The 15571-nt window shown below is 31.4% G+C and overlaps 1 protein-coding gene across 1 annotated transcript in view; it reads left to right on the top strand.

The window, feature by feature from the left end:
• Nucleotides 1-14630, top strand: part of Nse4 (SMC5-SMC6 complex kleisin component Non-SMC element 1) — a 58591-nt gene extending 43961 nt beyond the window's left edge. Inside the window, exons 3-5 of the mRNA XM_072534847.1 lie at nt 8730-9144; nt 9665-9780; nt 14509-14630. Coding sequence (XP_072390948.1) covers nt 8730-9144; nt 9665-9780; nt 14509-14556 — 579 coding nt within the window. The 3' untranslated portion in view covers nt 14557-14630. The remainder of the gene's footprint in view (nt 1-8729; nt 9145-9664; nt 9781-14508) is intronic.
• Nucleotides 14631-15571: the final 941 nt, after the last annotated feature.

The raw sequence follows: 15571 nt of genomic DNA, 5'->3' as shown, positions 1-15571 counted from the left end.
AAAGAATGACCGCATTGTTCGAAGTGAACGAAGCAATCCGTTCCACATTGTTATTAGTTAATACAGACTTAGACCAAATCTAAATAATGAAGACTGGATTATTTGTTCTCATATATATATATATATATATATATATATATATATATATATATATATATATATATATATATATATATATATATATATACAGTAAAACCTCCCTTAACCGAAACCTTTTTAACCGAAACATCGTTTAACCGAAACGGCTGACAGTTTCAATAATTTCGTCAATAAAAAGTAAATGTTTGTCGCAAAACGTAAACAATTCTGTTAATTTCACTCACCAATTGATGTCTATATGTGTTGGGAAATCACAAAAACCAAGAGCTCTAAAAGATATTTCCGAAAAGGATGTCGACCACTTTATTTTTAGAATGGTTTGAAAATGAATTCGTCTCAAGTGTAAAATCCTTTTTAAAATCAAAAAACCTTCTCATCAAAGCATTGTTGCTTGTTGACAATGCGCCCTCACCCTCAAAATCTACAAAATGGTGACAATTGTCAGATTTTTGCCACCGAATGTCACAAGCTTAATCCAGCCGTTAGACCAGGGAGTCATAGAGACATTCAAGAGACATTATAGAGAAGCATTCTTAAGACATCTGTTATTACAGGAGACGAATTGATCCAAAAGTGTTCCCGAAATTCTCAAATCTTTAACAATAAAACATTTTTATTGGTGAGCTGAGTCGTGGGCCAAGATCAAATCTTCAACTTTGGAAAAATGCTGGAACAAACTTTTTGATAAGATTTTAATTGACGATCTTGAAGAAGAAAATGGTAAGAAAACTACAGAAGAAATTAAACCTTTCATTAAAAATTTGCCGGGGCATGACGAAATTAACTAAGAAGAGATACGTGACTGGTTAGCAGCTGATGACTCAGAACGTGAATTCATCGACCAGGACATCATTGATATGGTTCTTTATCAAGACAACCTGAGATTTTCAATGTTTTAGAGGAAAGCATTTTATACAGTAGGCCTAATTAGTTAGGGACACGACTAGATTCTTAATTTTTGTTGTCATTACATAAAGTTTTGTCCTTTTCAGATTGCTTTACGTTTCGTCGAACAATCGAATGAGGCAAACTCATGACGTTCTGCAAATTAACGATGGAGGAAGAGAGAAACATGTCAAACGAAAACGCAAAAAAAAATAGCAGCTTTCTTTAAAAAAGCATGTTAAACTTGTTCATTTTATTACTTTATTTTGGATTTACTTATTAGAAAACATTACGAAATCAACTCATAGTATTTTTTAATACCAATACTTTGATCAAGAATATTATAAAAAACAATGTTATTTTTAACCGAAATTCTTGTTATCCGAAACGGCCTCCCCCCCAATTATTTTGGTTAACGGAGGTTTTACTGTATATATATATATATATATATATATATATATATATATATATATATATATATATATATATATATTTATTTAGGGATTCTACAGTATTCACTGCCTTCCCTCGCTCAACCGTTTCCATCTCTCTCTGTTGTTCCATTCTCCATCGTTTAGGCCTCTCTTACTCATTTCGTTCCTCCAGGATTTTCGGGGTCGTCCTCTTTTCCTCCTTCCTATGGGGCTCCATTCGGTTATTCTCTTTATCCATCTGCTGTCGCTAGTTCTTCTTACATGTCCATACCACTTTAGTCTTTTTTGTTCTATATATGTTAGTATCTCTGTTTCTATTGATGTTCTTCGCTTTATTTCGTCGTTACTTCTCCTATCCATTCTTGTTACTCTGCTGCGTCTTCGCAGGCATTCCATCTGTGTTGCTACTATCTTACTGCTGTTTTTCTTGTTTATGATCCAATTTTCAGGCCCGTATGTCATAATACTTCGCACCGTTTTATAAATCTGCGTTTTTGTCTTCATATTTAGGTGTCTATCCCACCATACTGAGTTCAGTTGTCGGATTGCTGTTCTTGTTTGTCCTAATCTTTGCGTAATTTCTTCCTCTGTTGTTGCCTTTTACGTGATTATAAACCCCAGGTATTTGAATTTATCCTTTCCTTTGATTGTTACGTTGTCATCAATCTGTAGATTTTCTATGTCTTCTTCACTTGTAGATAGGTACTCTGTTTTCGCGAGGTTAATATCTAGGCCAGCCTTGGTATATTCTCCTTGTAGTTTCTTCATCATGTAGCTGGGGTCGTCTTGGTCTTGTGCAATCACTACTTGATCGTCTGCAAAGCTTAACGTATATAGGTATTCGTTCCGTACCGGTACTCCCATGCCTTCGCATTTTGTTTTCCATGTAGTCAAGGCTTTCTCTAAGTATATTTTGAATAGGGTTGGAGATGTGGAACAACCCTGCAGGAGCCCTTTTGTTGTGGTGAAGTCTCCTATGATTCTTGTTCCCATTTTAGTGGACACTTTATTTTCTTTATATAGAGCTTTTGTAGCTTCTATGAGTTCCGTCTGTATTTCTAATTTGTACATTGCCTCCCATAGTTCTGACCTTGGTACAGGGTCATACGCCTTTCTCAGGTCCACAAATGCCAAGTGTATATCTCTATTTTTTGCTTTTTTCTTTTCTAACAGTTGTTCCAGTGTGTATATCTGGTCTATGCATGATCTTCCTGCCGTGAAGCCTGCCTGATCCTCACCGATTTTGCCTTTTATCTCTTGCTCTATCTTTTCTCGCAGTATTTTCCCATATAATCTTCCTATTGATGATATTACGCTTATTCCTCTGTAGTTTTTGCATCGTTTTCTATCTCCTTTCTTAAATATAGATGTCATATATGCCTCCGTCCACAGTCCACTCCTTTGTGAGCTGTTCTCCATTTATGGCTTTCTGAAATAAACATTGTATCATCCGGTGTAATTTTTTTGATCCGTATTTTATAAGCTCAGGTGAGATGCCTCCAGGTCCCGGTGCTTTCTTATTTTTGATTGCTTTTATGGCCGTTCTCATTTCCCTATCTGTTATTTCTATTTCTTGTTGTGAGAATCTGCTTCGTCTGTTGTGTAGGGATGTGAGAATGAATTGTGGTCTTTGTTCTGTTAATAGTTCCTTGTAGTAGTCCTTCCATTCTTTGTCCTGTATATTTAACAATTTAATTTTTTCTTTTGAGTTTTGTTTCAATCCTCTCAGTACTTTCCATGACTCCGAAGTTCTTGTACCTCCTATATATGTTTCAATATTTAAGCAGATTCTTTCCCATTCTTCATTCTTTTGCTGTGTTATTTGTTTTTTTCACTTCTCTATGTTTTTCTCTATATTCTTTATAAACTTCATCGTTGTTTGTAGTCAGCCATTTTCTGTATAGTTGCTTTTTTTCTTCAATTATTCGTTTTGTTGGTTCATTTATTTCATAATAGTACTGTTTATTTGTTATATGTTCTTTTTCCCCAAGAGCTTCGAATGCTGCTTGCTTTATACTCGCCTTTATATGCTCGTATATTTCTTCGATGTTGCCGTATCTAAATTCTATTAATTTTTGGTCTAAACGTTGTTGGTATAGTTCTCTTATTGATTGTTCTTGGACTAGTTCTATATTGTATTGTTTTTCTCTTATAGTGTTCAACGGTTCTTCTGTGGAGGGGGTCTTGTTATGTTTCCAATTAATGCCCATTTTTGCTGTCAGTAGTCTATGGTTCGTTCCACATTCTGCCCCTCTTTTGACTCGCACATCTTTGATCTTTATTGTGGTATCTTGTTTGATTATTATGTAGTCTATTATCAATTTCAGCTTTCGTGTTTCTTGCGTTCATGTATATTTATGAATATTTTTATGTCTGAAAAATCCGTTGGTGATTTTTAGGTTGTTTAGTTCGCATAATTCAATCAGACGTTCTCCGTTATCGTTTTGTTCATCATCTCCAAATCTCCTCACTACTTTATCATTTTCTTTCCTTCCGGTTCTGCCGTTAAGGTCTCCTGTTATAATTATCTCCACATTCTTTTTAATTAGCTCTATTTGATTTTGGAGTTGTTTCGTGAAATGTTCTTTTTCTACTCTCGAAGAATCGTCTGTTGGTGCATATACTTCCGAGTATCACTGTCTCTTTACCGTATATGTCTATATGCATTTTAATTATTCTCTCGTTGATTGGTTCCCATGTTCTAACCCTGTTCTTCCACTTATTTTGGATTAGTATTCCCACTCCTGCCTTTGCTTGACATTCCTTATTAACTCCGCTCCAGCAGTGGATATGGTCTTCTATTGTTTCCGTTCCATTTACTTTCTTTTTGGTTTCTGTTGTTACTAGTATGTCGATGTTGCTTTCTTTAAACTCTTTGATCACTTCCGTCGCCTTTTTGTTCCATCCTTGTATATTCCATGTTGCACATATGAATGTTCTATCTTTTCTTCGTTTTGATTTTTGGTTGAGCTTTGATAAGACTGGGTCTTCCGAACTCTTCGCAACATTGCAATATTTGTTCTCAACTTTCCCAAATTTTACAGCCTTTTAAAGAAATAACAAGTACAATAGAGTGTCCATAAATACTTGAAGGGTAGTTCAGTGATTGTTATGGTACGCTGCCTTCAAGAATCTCGCAATAAAATTTTATCAAACGGTAACCTTACATCCATAGTATCCGACGTAATACAATTACTAATATCGGGCTTAGCAAAAAGATTTAGAGGGATAGAAAAGAGTGGCACATTGTCATTATGTACATTTATGGATTCACGATTTAAAGTGCAGGGATTTTCTGATAAAAATGAAGCTAAAAAAACAAAAGAAAGAGTTAAGAACCTGGTTACTTCTATAATTAAAGAACAAGAAGATTGTACTATTGAAAATCAATCAGTACAAGAAAAAGAAACCGATAAAGATGACTTAAGTATTTTTGATCAATTAATTGTACATGACTCATCTAAACGTACACCTGTATCGAGAGTCCATTACAATGGTGGAAAAACCATCGCCATGTATATCCTAACTTGACCACTATATTCATCAAATATTGTAAATGTGAACACATGTTCAAAATTTGATTTAATTTTAAATAAAAGAAGAACACGGTTAACAAGAAGTAAAGTAGAAAAACTTATTTTTTTAAATGTCAATTTAGACGATTCGCGATTTAATAATAACGTGTAATGTAAATGTACGATTTACTATTTGTATTGTTTAGTTTATTTTTCAAGTTATAATAAATATATCCTTCATTAGTTTCTTTCACTTCAATAAATATACACATAAACGATAATATCCATTATGTTTGTTTATGTACTCGCTTATTTGAAACTACTGGTAACAATCAACTAGTTACTTGTTTACGAAAAACGATTCAGTTTCGTTATCGATAAAAATGTCAACGTCCCACCTCTAGTTTCTTAGTTATCGCCTGTCGAATACCCGTTCAGCTGTTGCTGCAGTGGTATTGCTGTTGCAACGCGAGGTTGCCAAGCAATTTTGTATGAAACTTTTTTATTGTTGACGTTATAATGCGGTTTATTATTTTTATTGAAAATAAGGCACAATCTGACTTTAAAATAAGCTTATATTATATTTTTAATTCGGAAATCGTACTTAAAATACGAAACATTAATAAATTTTATTTATATAAAACGATTTCCGAAGTGGAAATCAAAATGTTAAATAACACTTGTGGCATATCCCAATAAAAAACAGTAAGCTGCCATTTAAATCAATTTCGCCCAAATTTTATTATCTTAGAACATTGTTCAAATGCTAAAAAGACAACAGGTCAAATAAAACCAATAAGTTTGGCAACGTTGAATTTTCCCTTTTTTACAATCTTTGTAGCTTTCCCTGATGATGCCTATAAAATAATTTAAAGCTTTATGTTAGTTTAGATATAAAACCTAAGTAATATAAACATACACTTACTATAAAAATAAAATAACGTTTAACAATCGACAACGCTTTACAAAAATAAAATAAAAACTAAATAAGATTAAATAAAATTTAATAAAAGTAAATGGAATTAAATAAAATTAAATCAAGTTAAACAGAATTATGTAGAATTAAACAATGTTTTAAGCGTTTTGCGGTGGGAGTAGAATAGTTCGTCGAATCGTGACGTATCATATTAATGGAAAGAAGAGGCGGTAGTGAATATGTTGAGACAGAAAAAACACATTGCGGCATTGCTAAGAGGATATTACATCATATCTCCTTTGCGTTTGGTCCGATTGGAGCGTGTGATACGTTAAATAAAAGGGAAGGATATCAGGAGTCTATTAAGATAGAAAAAACAAACAAAGCGACTACCAAAAGGGCACTACGAAGTGTCTTCATTATTAATGAACATATAGTTACATACTAGATGTCTAGGGCACTATGCATAAAAATAATTTGACTAAAAGACAAATTTTGATTTATTGACTTAAAGGAGGCCTCTGGCTGAGTACAAAATAAACAACTGAACGAATCCTAACCTGCCACATAGCAATATATATATATATATATATATATATATATATATATATATATATATATATATATATATATATATATATATATAAAGAAGTAAACGATAAATATTGGGTTTGCAGCAATAAAAATGAAACGTGTACTCTTTTAAATCTTTATTCCAAGCTTTCGGACATTGGTTATGTCCTTCATCAGGGAGCTACAAATGTGATGAATAAATTGTTGGCATTGGTATAATTAATTAAAAAATTCACTACTTACAAACTTAATGAGGTTGTATCAACGAAGATGTATTGTAATGTTGATAAAATTTATCACAGTCTCTCATCTTTTTTTTTTTAATATACAAAACATATTTTTATGTTTAAAAATTTTAAAAATTACTGTACATCCAAAAACACTTAATTATTCTAAATACATAAATGACATTATTCTGACAAAATTCATTTTCATTCAATTCAGAAAAAACAAACAAATAGACTAACAAAAGGGCACTACACGTCGTCTTCGTTATTATTGAATGTATAGCTACATACGACATATCACTTGACACTATGGATGATAATAGACTTATTTGCTTTATATATAAAGCATAAGGTAAATATCGCTTTATTGACCTGAAAAGGGCCTCTGACTGATTACTAAATAAACAACTAGCCGAATACTAGCATATGACATCAAAAAGGACGACGTGAGACATATAGTACATATAATATATATATATATATATATATATATATATATATATATATATATATATATATATGTATATAATATATATATATATATATATAATATATATATATATATATATATATATATATATATATATATATATATATATATATATATACGGGGTATAGTAAACAAACCATTATTACTATTGCAAATTATATGCGAATTCAGATTATATGCAAAAAGTTTATAAATTTAATGACTGACGGTAGATGACAACTGATTGGCAAATTTGTGTATATAATGTATATTATGGTATATCGCAAGGTTAATATACCCGTCTCGATTTTTCGAGTTACGCTAAATAGGATTTCGGGCCCGTGGAAAACATTAGAGCGATAAGAAGTATTCACTTCAAAAGAAGAATTAAACCTCGAATGAAAGGATTCACAGGCATTCGTGGTCCTCGCAATAGACGGATTCTGATTAGACCATATCTAATTGTATGTGAAAATCGATTATGTATTTTTCCAGTAAATAATCTGCATATACATCAAGTATTGTTTTTAGGTTTATACATGAAATCATAAACAAAGCATTCTTCAATATCCACTGGATTTAAATAAGTTAAACCAACCTATGCCCATAACCATTTTCCAATTTCTGAATTTGTATCCTTATATTCTTGTACCAAACCCAAAGATTGAATTTTTTTAAACCAGTTTTGTTGTAAGTGAAAACGGTATCCGCTAATTTTTACATTGGACCGCATATCCAATAAAGCACAATTAATTGCTTTTTCAAGTCCACAAATATTTCAGTTTGCTCTAATGGTAATTAAAATGTTTCAAAAATCAAAAATAAATTTTTGTATGTCATTGACAATTTGTCCTTTAACAAACAGTATGCTAAAGAAACATAATGTCCATTTACCAAGCCATGTACAGTAAATAATTGGAGAAAAAATTTGGTACTGTATGAAAATGTACCATTCATATACAAAGTTTTTACTTTGCACAACAAACGAATATTTGTTTCGCATGAAAATATAATTATGTTAAATTCAGGATGGTCCAAAAACAATAAACTTTCATTGCGACAGGTTTTAAGAGAATAATTAGTAACCGCGTTATGGACTTTTAATATGCTTTTTGGTAATGGACCTGGTAACAGTTTACAACGACAATTATAAATGTTCTTTCTTATTTGAATGCAATAATGCAGGAAAAGAGACCTATTGGAAAGCCGAGAAAGCGACGGGAGGATGATGTGGATGAGGATGCCAGAAATCTCCTTTACAGTCGATCGTGGACGAGAATGACTACAGACCATAACGAATGGAAATGTTTGATGAGGGAGGCCAGGGTTTGAATTGGGTTGTAGAGCCATAGGATGGATGGATGTGGTTTTCCATTGTTGTCGTCTATAACTCCAGTGGTTCGGACGATATTAAATAAATATAATAAAAAAATTACGGTGCATTATAGTTTATATATGATAAGATGATAAGACATTTTAATAAACAAAAATATATTTTTTGTACCCTTCTCGAAATTTTTATTTATTGAGAATATTCTTTTCTGATCTCTATGTTTTATGCTAGAAAATTAAACAATTCTAGATTTGGAATTACTTTAAAACTATTTTCAGATTAATAATATCAAAGAAGAAAATGAAGAAATGGTATCATTAGATTTATTAAAACTGCTTGAAGATGCTAGACACATCATTCCACAAGTACCTGAATACTCATATACCTATGGAGCATATGATCTAGATACGCAACCTCAACCAAAACCTAGAAAAGAACGAGCAAAAGTTGTAAAGGAGACAGTTCAAAAGAAAGAACCAGAAAGAGTTACCAATCTTAACAAAGAAGAAGAAGCGATTGAGGACATTGTGAAAGTATTTTTTCAAGTGTTAAATATTAAATATATCGAAAATAATGAGGAGCCTATTCCTTACTACGATTATATTATAGATACTGACGATTTTGCAAATACTGTAGAAAACATCTTTTATTTCTCATTTTTAGTTAGAGATGGTAAAGCCAGTATAGATCTAAGTAAGTTATTGACTATGTTCTATATAATATTTATCTTGTTTTTTTTTTATCTCGACAAATTGTTTTTAAAGTGTATCCGAACGAATTCTTGAAATGTTCTTGACCAGATATCACTATGGACATTAAACTGTTTAGAAGTATTATCCTATGGTTTGATTTTTACGGCCTTCATTAGAACTTGCAGAAGCCATATTGTCTTATATTATTTTGTAGTAGATTATAGTAGGTTTCACTTCTTGATTTCATTCACTTTTCTGTAAAGTTTAGGCAAATAAATGTTAGTTCACTAGGGGCATGTGTATTTAATGATACATAGGTTTTATGTTGAATTATTTCATCTTTGGTTTAAAGTAGTTGTTTCCCAAAATAATTCCTAACATTTCACATCAACTTTTTATAGTTTATATTCCTCCGAGACTATAGAAGCCCACTTTGCATGACTAGTTTATTAGAACTTGCTTACTTTATAATATAAGGATTTAAAAATACACTTTCTGTACTTTCCTTTTATATATTTTAGATCGTAAAGGTGACCCAATCATTAAACCTGTGAAAAAGAATGTACTAAAGGGATTTAGGGAAGAAGGTGGTGTAAATGCACAAATTATTACACAGATAAATATGGAGCAATGGAAAGTAAGTAGTGTAATTATTAGTGATGTAAAAAAAGTACCTAACCGTTACAAACTAATGGGTATTTGTCCAATACCCAAAGTACCGATTCCTCATTGTTAGAAATACTCGTTACTTTTGGTACAGATAACCAAGCTAGAGTATGTTTCAAGTGTAGTGGCGGAAACTTCTAGGAACAGTAAAGCCTCACCAAACAAAGCAGTGGCGTTCCAAAAAATACTTATAATTTAAATCAAATTGTTAAAGATATGTACACACAATTTATTAAACAATGACATCAGATTATATTTTTGGCAATATTGTACTACATTTTAATGCATATTATTATAATATATCACATACGTATATTATCTGTGTGTGAAACCATAGATACGTTTTACAGATTACAGTATTAATAAATATTAATTACAAAGATTTTTTTAACTTTAAAACCTTTATTATTTATATTATTACCCACTTAAACATCACAAAGATAAATAGAAGAATATACGAAATGATTGTAATAAAGTAAAAAATAATACATACATACAGGACAGTTTGGAAAATTTATATTCACATAGGTTACATAGGTACATCGTAGTGTTAAATTATATTATTCACTTTCATAAGATGCACTGTCGTCGTCACTAGAATTATTTAAATCAATCCTTAATTCTTTAGTAATTACATCTATGCGACGTTTACTTTATAAATACTTATCTTCAACCTTGACAACATGTTCACACACATTCTTCCATTTATCTACAGTTACTCTAGCAAATTCCTGTTCCATCAACACTTTTACGTCTTCTAACTTAAAATAAACGTTTTGTTTTGCAACTTCATTTTTTATTTGCGAAAAAAACCATTTCTATAGGGTTCAAGTCTGTATGATATATCGGGAGTTTTAAAGAAACATGTTTATATTGAAAATGATCTTATCATATTATCTTATATTAAAAACTTTTTATCCTACTTCCATTTTGAGGCCTTAAAAATTTGTGAGTAACAGTGTTGGAATAGTGCCCTGGGAGGGGTTTTAACCTCCAACCCCCTCTCCCCGAGTGTACCACTGTTCTGTATGAAACTCATCTCCCCACCACCATGTACGATAACCAACCTACTTCCTTTTGAAATATTTTTGAACAATCCTTTGAAACTGTCATCTGTCCAGCTAATTGGCGTAGTGTGTCCTGCATGTACATAGCTTTCATCAACATATACAATTGACTTACCTTCGCTTCTGTAATATTCAATTTTGTCCAAATATTTAATGCGTAGAGCACGAATATCATTCCATTCAATTAATAAACGTCGATTATCTTTCGTTTTCTTTCGTTTAAATCCCAAATCTTTCACAATTCTGTAGAGAGAACTCACACTTCCAGTCCACTCATACACCTTCTCAAGCCTTTTCTGCAAAAGCTTCAATGATACACGACAACGTTCAGTCTCACGAAAACGATGAATGGTATTTCTAATGAACTGTTTGTCATACTCCCTCAAGTCTGTCACTTTCCTTTTAGCAAGTGTTGTAGCGGGAAATTTTAGTGTATTATTTGACTCTGCCTTTGTTAACATACTCGCTTGTTGAATGATCCTTTGTACTGTACTTAAAGATACTCCAGTAGCTTCACTCACACGTTGTTTAATACTGGTTCGATTATCTTCAGGAAATAGTATTTGCATATATTTAAATACATTGTAAACTATTCCTTTCAATTCTGGTGTCAATCTGATCTGTTTACTCGTACTACACTTAACCATCTGCATTCTACAAAATAGTTCTAATACGCGTTGTAGCTCCTTTCTTGTTGAGACTCGACAACATAATGAGACTTTGTATGTCCTTAACGAGTCATTAATACTGACTTTAAGGTAACTGATACTGAATTAGAAATTAACTTTTACCAAACTTTATAGAGTATCAATTATTAAAGATGGTATTATAACAAACAAAAAGTTTGGTATCAATAAAACAATCTGTGTACAATCAAACTCCATTTATTATTTAAATGAATAATAATTTTGTAATTAGTGCGATTTCAAATAATTTAATTTGTTTAATATTGCAACGTCACTGCATGATTCTGATCATATATATTCTGTTGTCTGCGCCATTAACTATTTCGTCAAAGGGCTCACCACTGGATTTGAAACAAGCTGTAGTAAACTATGCGAAATACCCGAATGTCGGCAACAAAACCAATTCTTCGATTTTCATGTCAGTAATCAGCACTTCGAAAGATCAACCGAGATGAGACTGGCGACGCAGTGTAGTGTAAAAACCAACGACAGAGTATATTACATCGTTGGTAAAGACTAAAGGCGCCTGCCGAAATGGTTGCCGGTTTCTTTGATATTTACACTATTTATTAGTAATATGCAACTGTAATAAAAAGAAGCCTTGACCTACTGTTTTTTAATATAAATGAAAAGAAATAGGCAGAACGACGGTCCAGAAAAAGAATCTAATATTTGACTTTATTAGTTTTAAATATTTGTTTGCTTTGAGTGGATGGGAGTTGAGAACTAAAACTGAGAGACTTCGGTTTAGATTTATTTTTTTAAATAATAGCTACTCAATATGAAATGAAACCTGACGGAACCCTTTGAAGTTAATTAATGATGGTGGAACTCGACATACTATATGTTTGAGAGACTAGTTACATTTTCAGAACCTTTAGCTGCAACAGATGGTCTTTTGTTCAATCCTATTAATATTCTAACTGAAGAAAAATTGACGATATTAAAAAAAACTTTTGTTTTAAAGCCTTTTGAAGCAGTTACTGGTGAAATAAGTGCAGAAAAGCAAGTAACTCTCTCCAAAGTTAAACTTGTTATAAAAGGACTACTTTCGTCTTTAGAACGAATTAAAGTTAAAGTATTTAGTCAAGCAGAAAGAAATGTAATAAATTATCTGTTTGTCTCGATTATTGCCCGTTTTGGAAATCCTGAAAACGATATTATACTGGGTAAAGCTTCTTTCTTGGATCCGAAATTTAAAACAAAGGCATTCAGCAACCAAAACATTTAAAAAGAAATTAAAAAATGGAAAAGGGAAATATTTTTGAAGTGTAAAACATTTTAATTCCTAGCTGAGCAGTTTCGGCTTATAAAACCATCTTCAGAACTGTGGTCAAATATTAAAGAATCCTACTAGGGAAAATCATATGGTAAGAAAATTACAGAAAAATGTTGGTTCTATTTTATATTTTGTACTTTGACAATGAAAATTAGCAGATCTGGTGCTTCAACTACAATAAATGGTCGGATTCTGACACCCGTACCATAACCAAATGTTTTAATGTTTGTATTTGTGGAGTCCAGTGTACAGTCCTTTTTGTGTTTTTTCATTGACAAAGTAGAAAAATAAAATAGAACTAGCATTTTTCTGCAATTTTCTTACTATATGATCTCCCCTAGTAGGATACTTTAATATTTGATCATAGCTCTGAAGATGGCTTCGTAAGTAGAAAGCGCTCAGCTAGGAATTAAAATTGTTAACACAATTAAAAAATACTTCCCTTTTCCATCTTTTGATTTGTCACAAGTATGTACAAAAAGATATGTACAAATTAAATAAATATATTCACCGGTCAATCAGAAAAGACGTAAGAGAAAACAATACAAGAGAAATAACTATAATAATAATTCAAGAAACCAGAAGTTTCTATGTTTGGCTATTTTATATATCTTTGTTTCTCTTGCCCTGGTATCAAATTGATCATATAGATTTGTATACACTTCTGCTTTAGTTTTTGCTACTGCCACTTTCGCTTCCTTTTTGGCGACCGAATAATTTTGAAGAACGATAAGTTTTAATTCATGTACTTGTTTCAAATTCCATCCTGTATAAGGTTTTAATTCTGCGTCTTCCACTTATATATTCGAACGTTAGTTTATCATAAACTTCGGCGAAAAACACTTAGTTTCTCTTAGAATAGAATAAACAAAATTTAAATGCTTCTATGTTTCTATGCTTCCTATGCTTTCAAATGCGGGAGGCAGATAACATATTTTATACTGGCAACCGTGCTACGATACCTTTTTTACAATGGAGTCCATAGAACAACAGGTGTCTTTTCGTCGATAAACAAAGACTGATGAGACAATTTTGAATAGTATTTGCATAAACATTCCTATAAATTATTTTTAATCCTGCGTATGGTGCAATATTATACAATATAAATGTTGAAGATCAATTACTATTTAAATGGGAATAAGCCACAATTAAAGGTTAAAGTGCGTTTATTGACATTTCAATTTTCACTTCGGAAATCGTTCGATTACGAAACGAGAACGTACTTTAATCTTTAATTGTGGCTTATTCCCATTTAAATAGTAATTACTTTAACATGCCACAAGAAAATAGCTTCAGAACAATGTTGAAGATCAAGTTAGAACCTGTAAAAAATATACCATGACTACCATTTTTGAAATAATTTAAAAAATTTGGGATCACTGTATTATACAGAGAACCGTAATGTTTCAAAAACTAAAAATGCAGTTGTGGTTATGTACCTTAAAACGATGAAAATAGCTTATATAATCTGTATTTTCAAAGAAAACCGTATTATGTTCACCCTTTTCACCGTAACTTATAGAATTTTTATACTATATGTCTCAAATTTAAAAATGTAACAGAGAAATATGTAACGTGGTAGTAATGTAAATTTTTCTTTTTATGATAATGTTTCATTATGATTATGTGTTCCTAATGGCTTATTTGGTTCTTATTATTTTTTGTAGAGGTTCAAGAAACCTGGATACCTTCAACAACATAAGAAAAAACCGTGATGATTTAGTGGATAATGAAGTTAATTTTACGTTTAATATATTTATATTTTTCCATAATAAAGATATTTACCTTGTGTGAATACTTTTTTTAGTGTTTATTTATTGGGAAAAGGGAACGAAAAAAAATATTAATACGAATTACAAATAAGGCATATGTACATTTAATATGTGGGATTATATCACAGTAAATGAATCCAAAGTTCGTTACTGCTACCAGACACCTATTATTGAGAATTAACATTAATTTAAAATGATGAAAAGGTTGCTGGTGTGAGCACATATTCATGAATGTTAGGGAAGTAAGTCTTCTACTCACAATCAGTTATAGGTTTTTATTAAAGTTGGTAAAAGAGAATGGGCTACCATTTTCGTTGTTTACAAACTTTTACAGCATCTTTAGGTCCTCAAGAAACTAAGGCTAAAATACATGGTGCATATGACAAAACAAACAAACAATTATTATTTGATTAGGACAGAGGACAGAATCAATAATCAGTCAATTATGACAAGTAGATAGAATAGAAATATATATGTGAGAAAATACTTACATATCAGTAATATCCTAATCTATGCATCAAATGTAACTTGATAATGTAATCAATCTTTTTTATCGATACTACTTAGTTGTCCCAGCAGATCCTCTGTCTTTCTGGTACTCTCGGGACAAAAAACATACAACACAAATATGAAAATTAATATAAGTTTCACATTAAAATGCATGTAAATTCAGGTATCAATATTTAAATTTGTTTAATGGCTAATAGTAATGGTATAAAAAAACTATTTCCTTAGGTGACTCCCATTCACATCTCTATTCATGTATAGATATCTAATTCATTGGTACTGATAATACTTCAGTCCTTGAGCAATCAAATCCAAACAAGATTTTTTGTTGTTCCGTGAGCGAACTATATCTTAATGCTATCTAGACGCTAATGTCAATGTTGTCCAAAGATTTACAGCGTGGCCATTATATCTGTTTTCTTTTTAACAATTTTTGGCATTTAAAGTGTGG

This window comes from Diabrotica undecimpunctata, chromosome 6 (assembly GCF_040954645.1).
Source record: "Diabrotica undecimpunctata isolate CICGRU chromosome 6, icDiaUnde3, whole genome shotgun sequence".
NCBI lineage: Eukaryota > Metazoa > Arthropoda > Insecta > Coleoptera > Chrysomelidae > Diabrotica > Diabrotica undecimpunctata.
The sequence above is the reverse complement of the archived record's forward strand: the minus strand, read 5'-3'. Positions and strand labels throughout refer to the sequence as shown.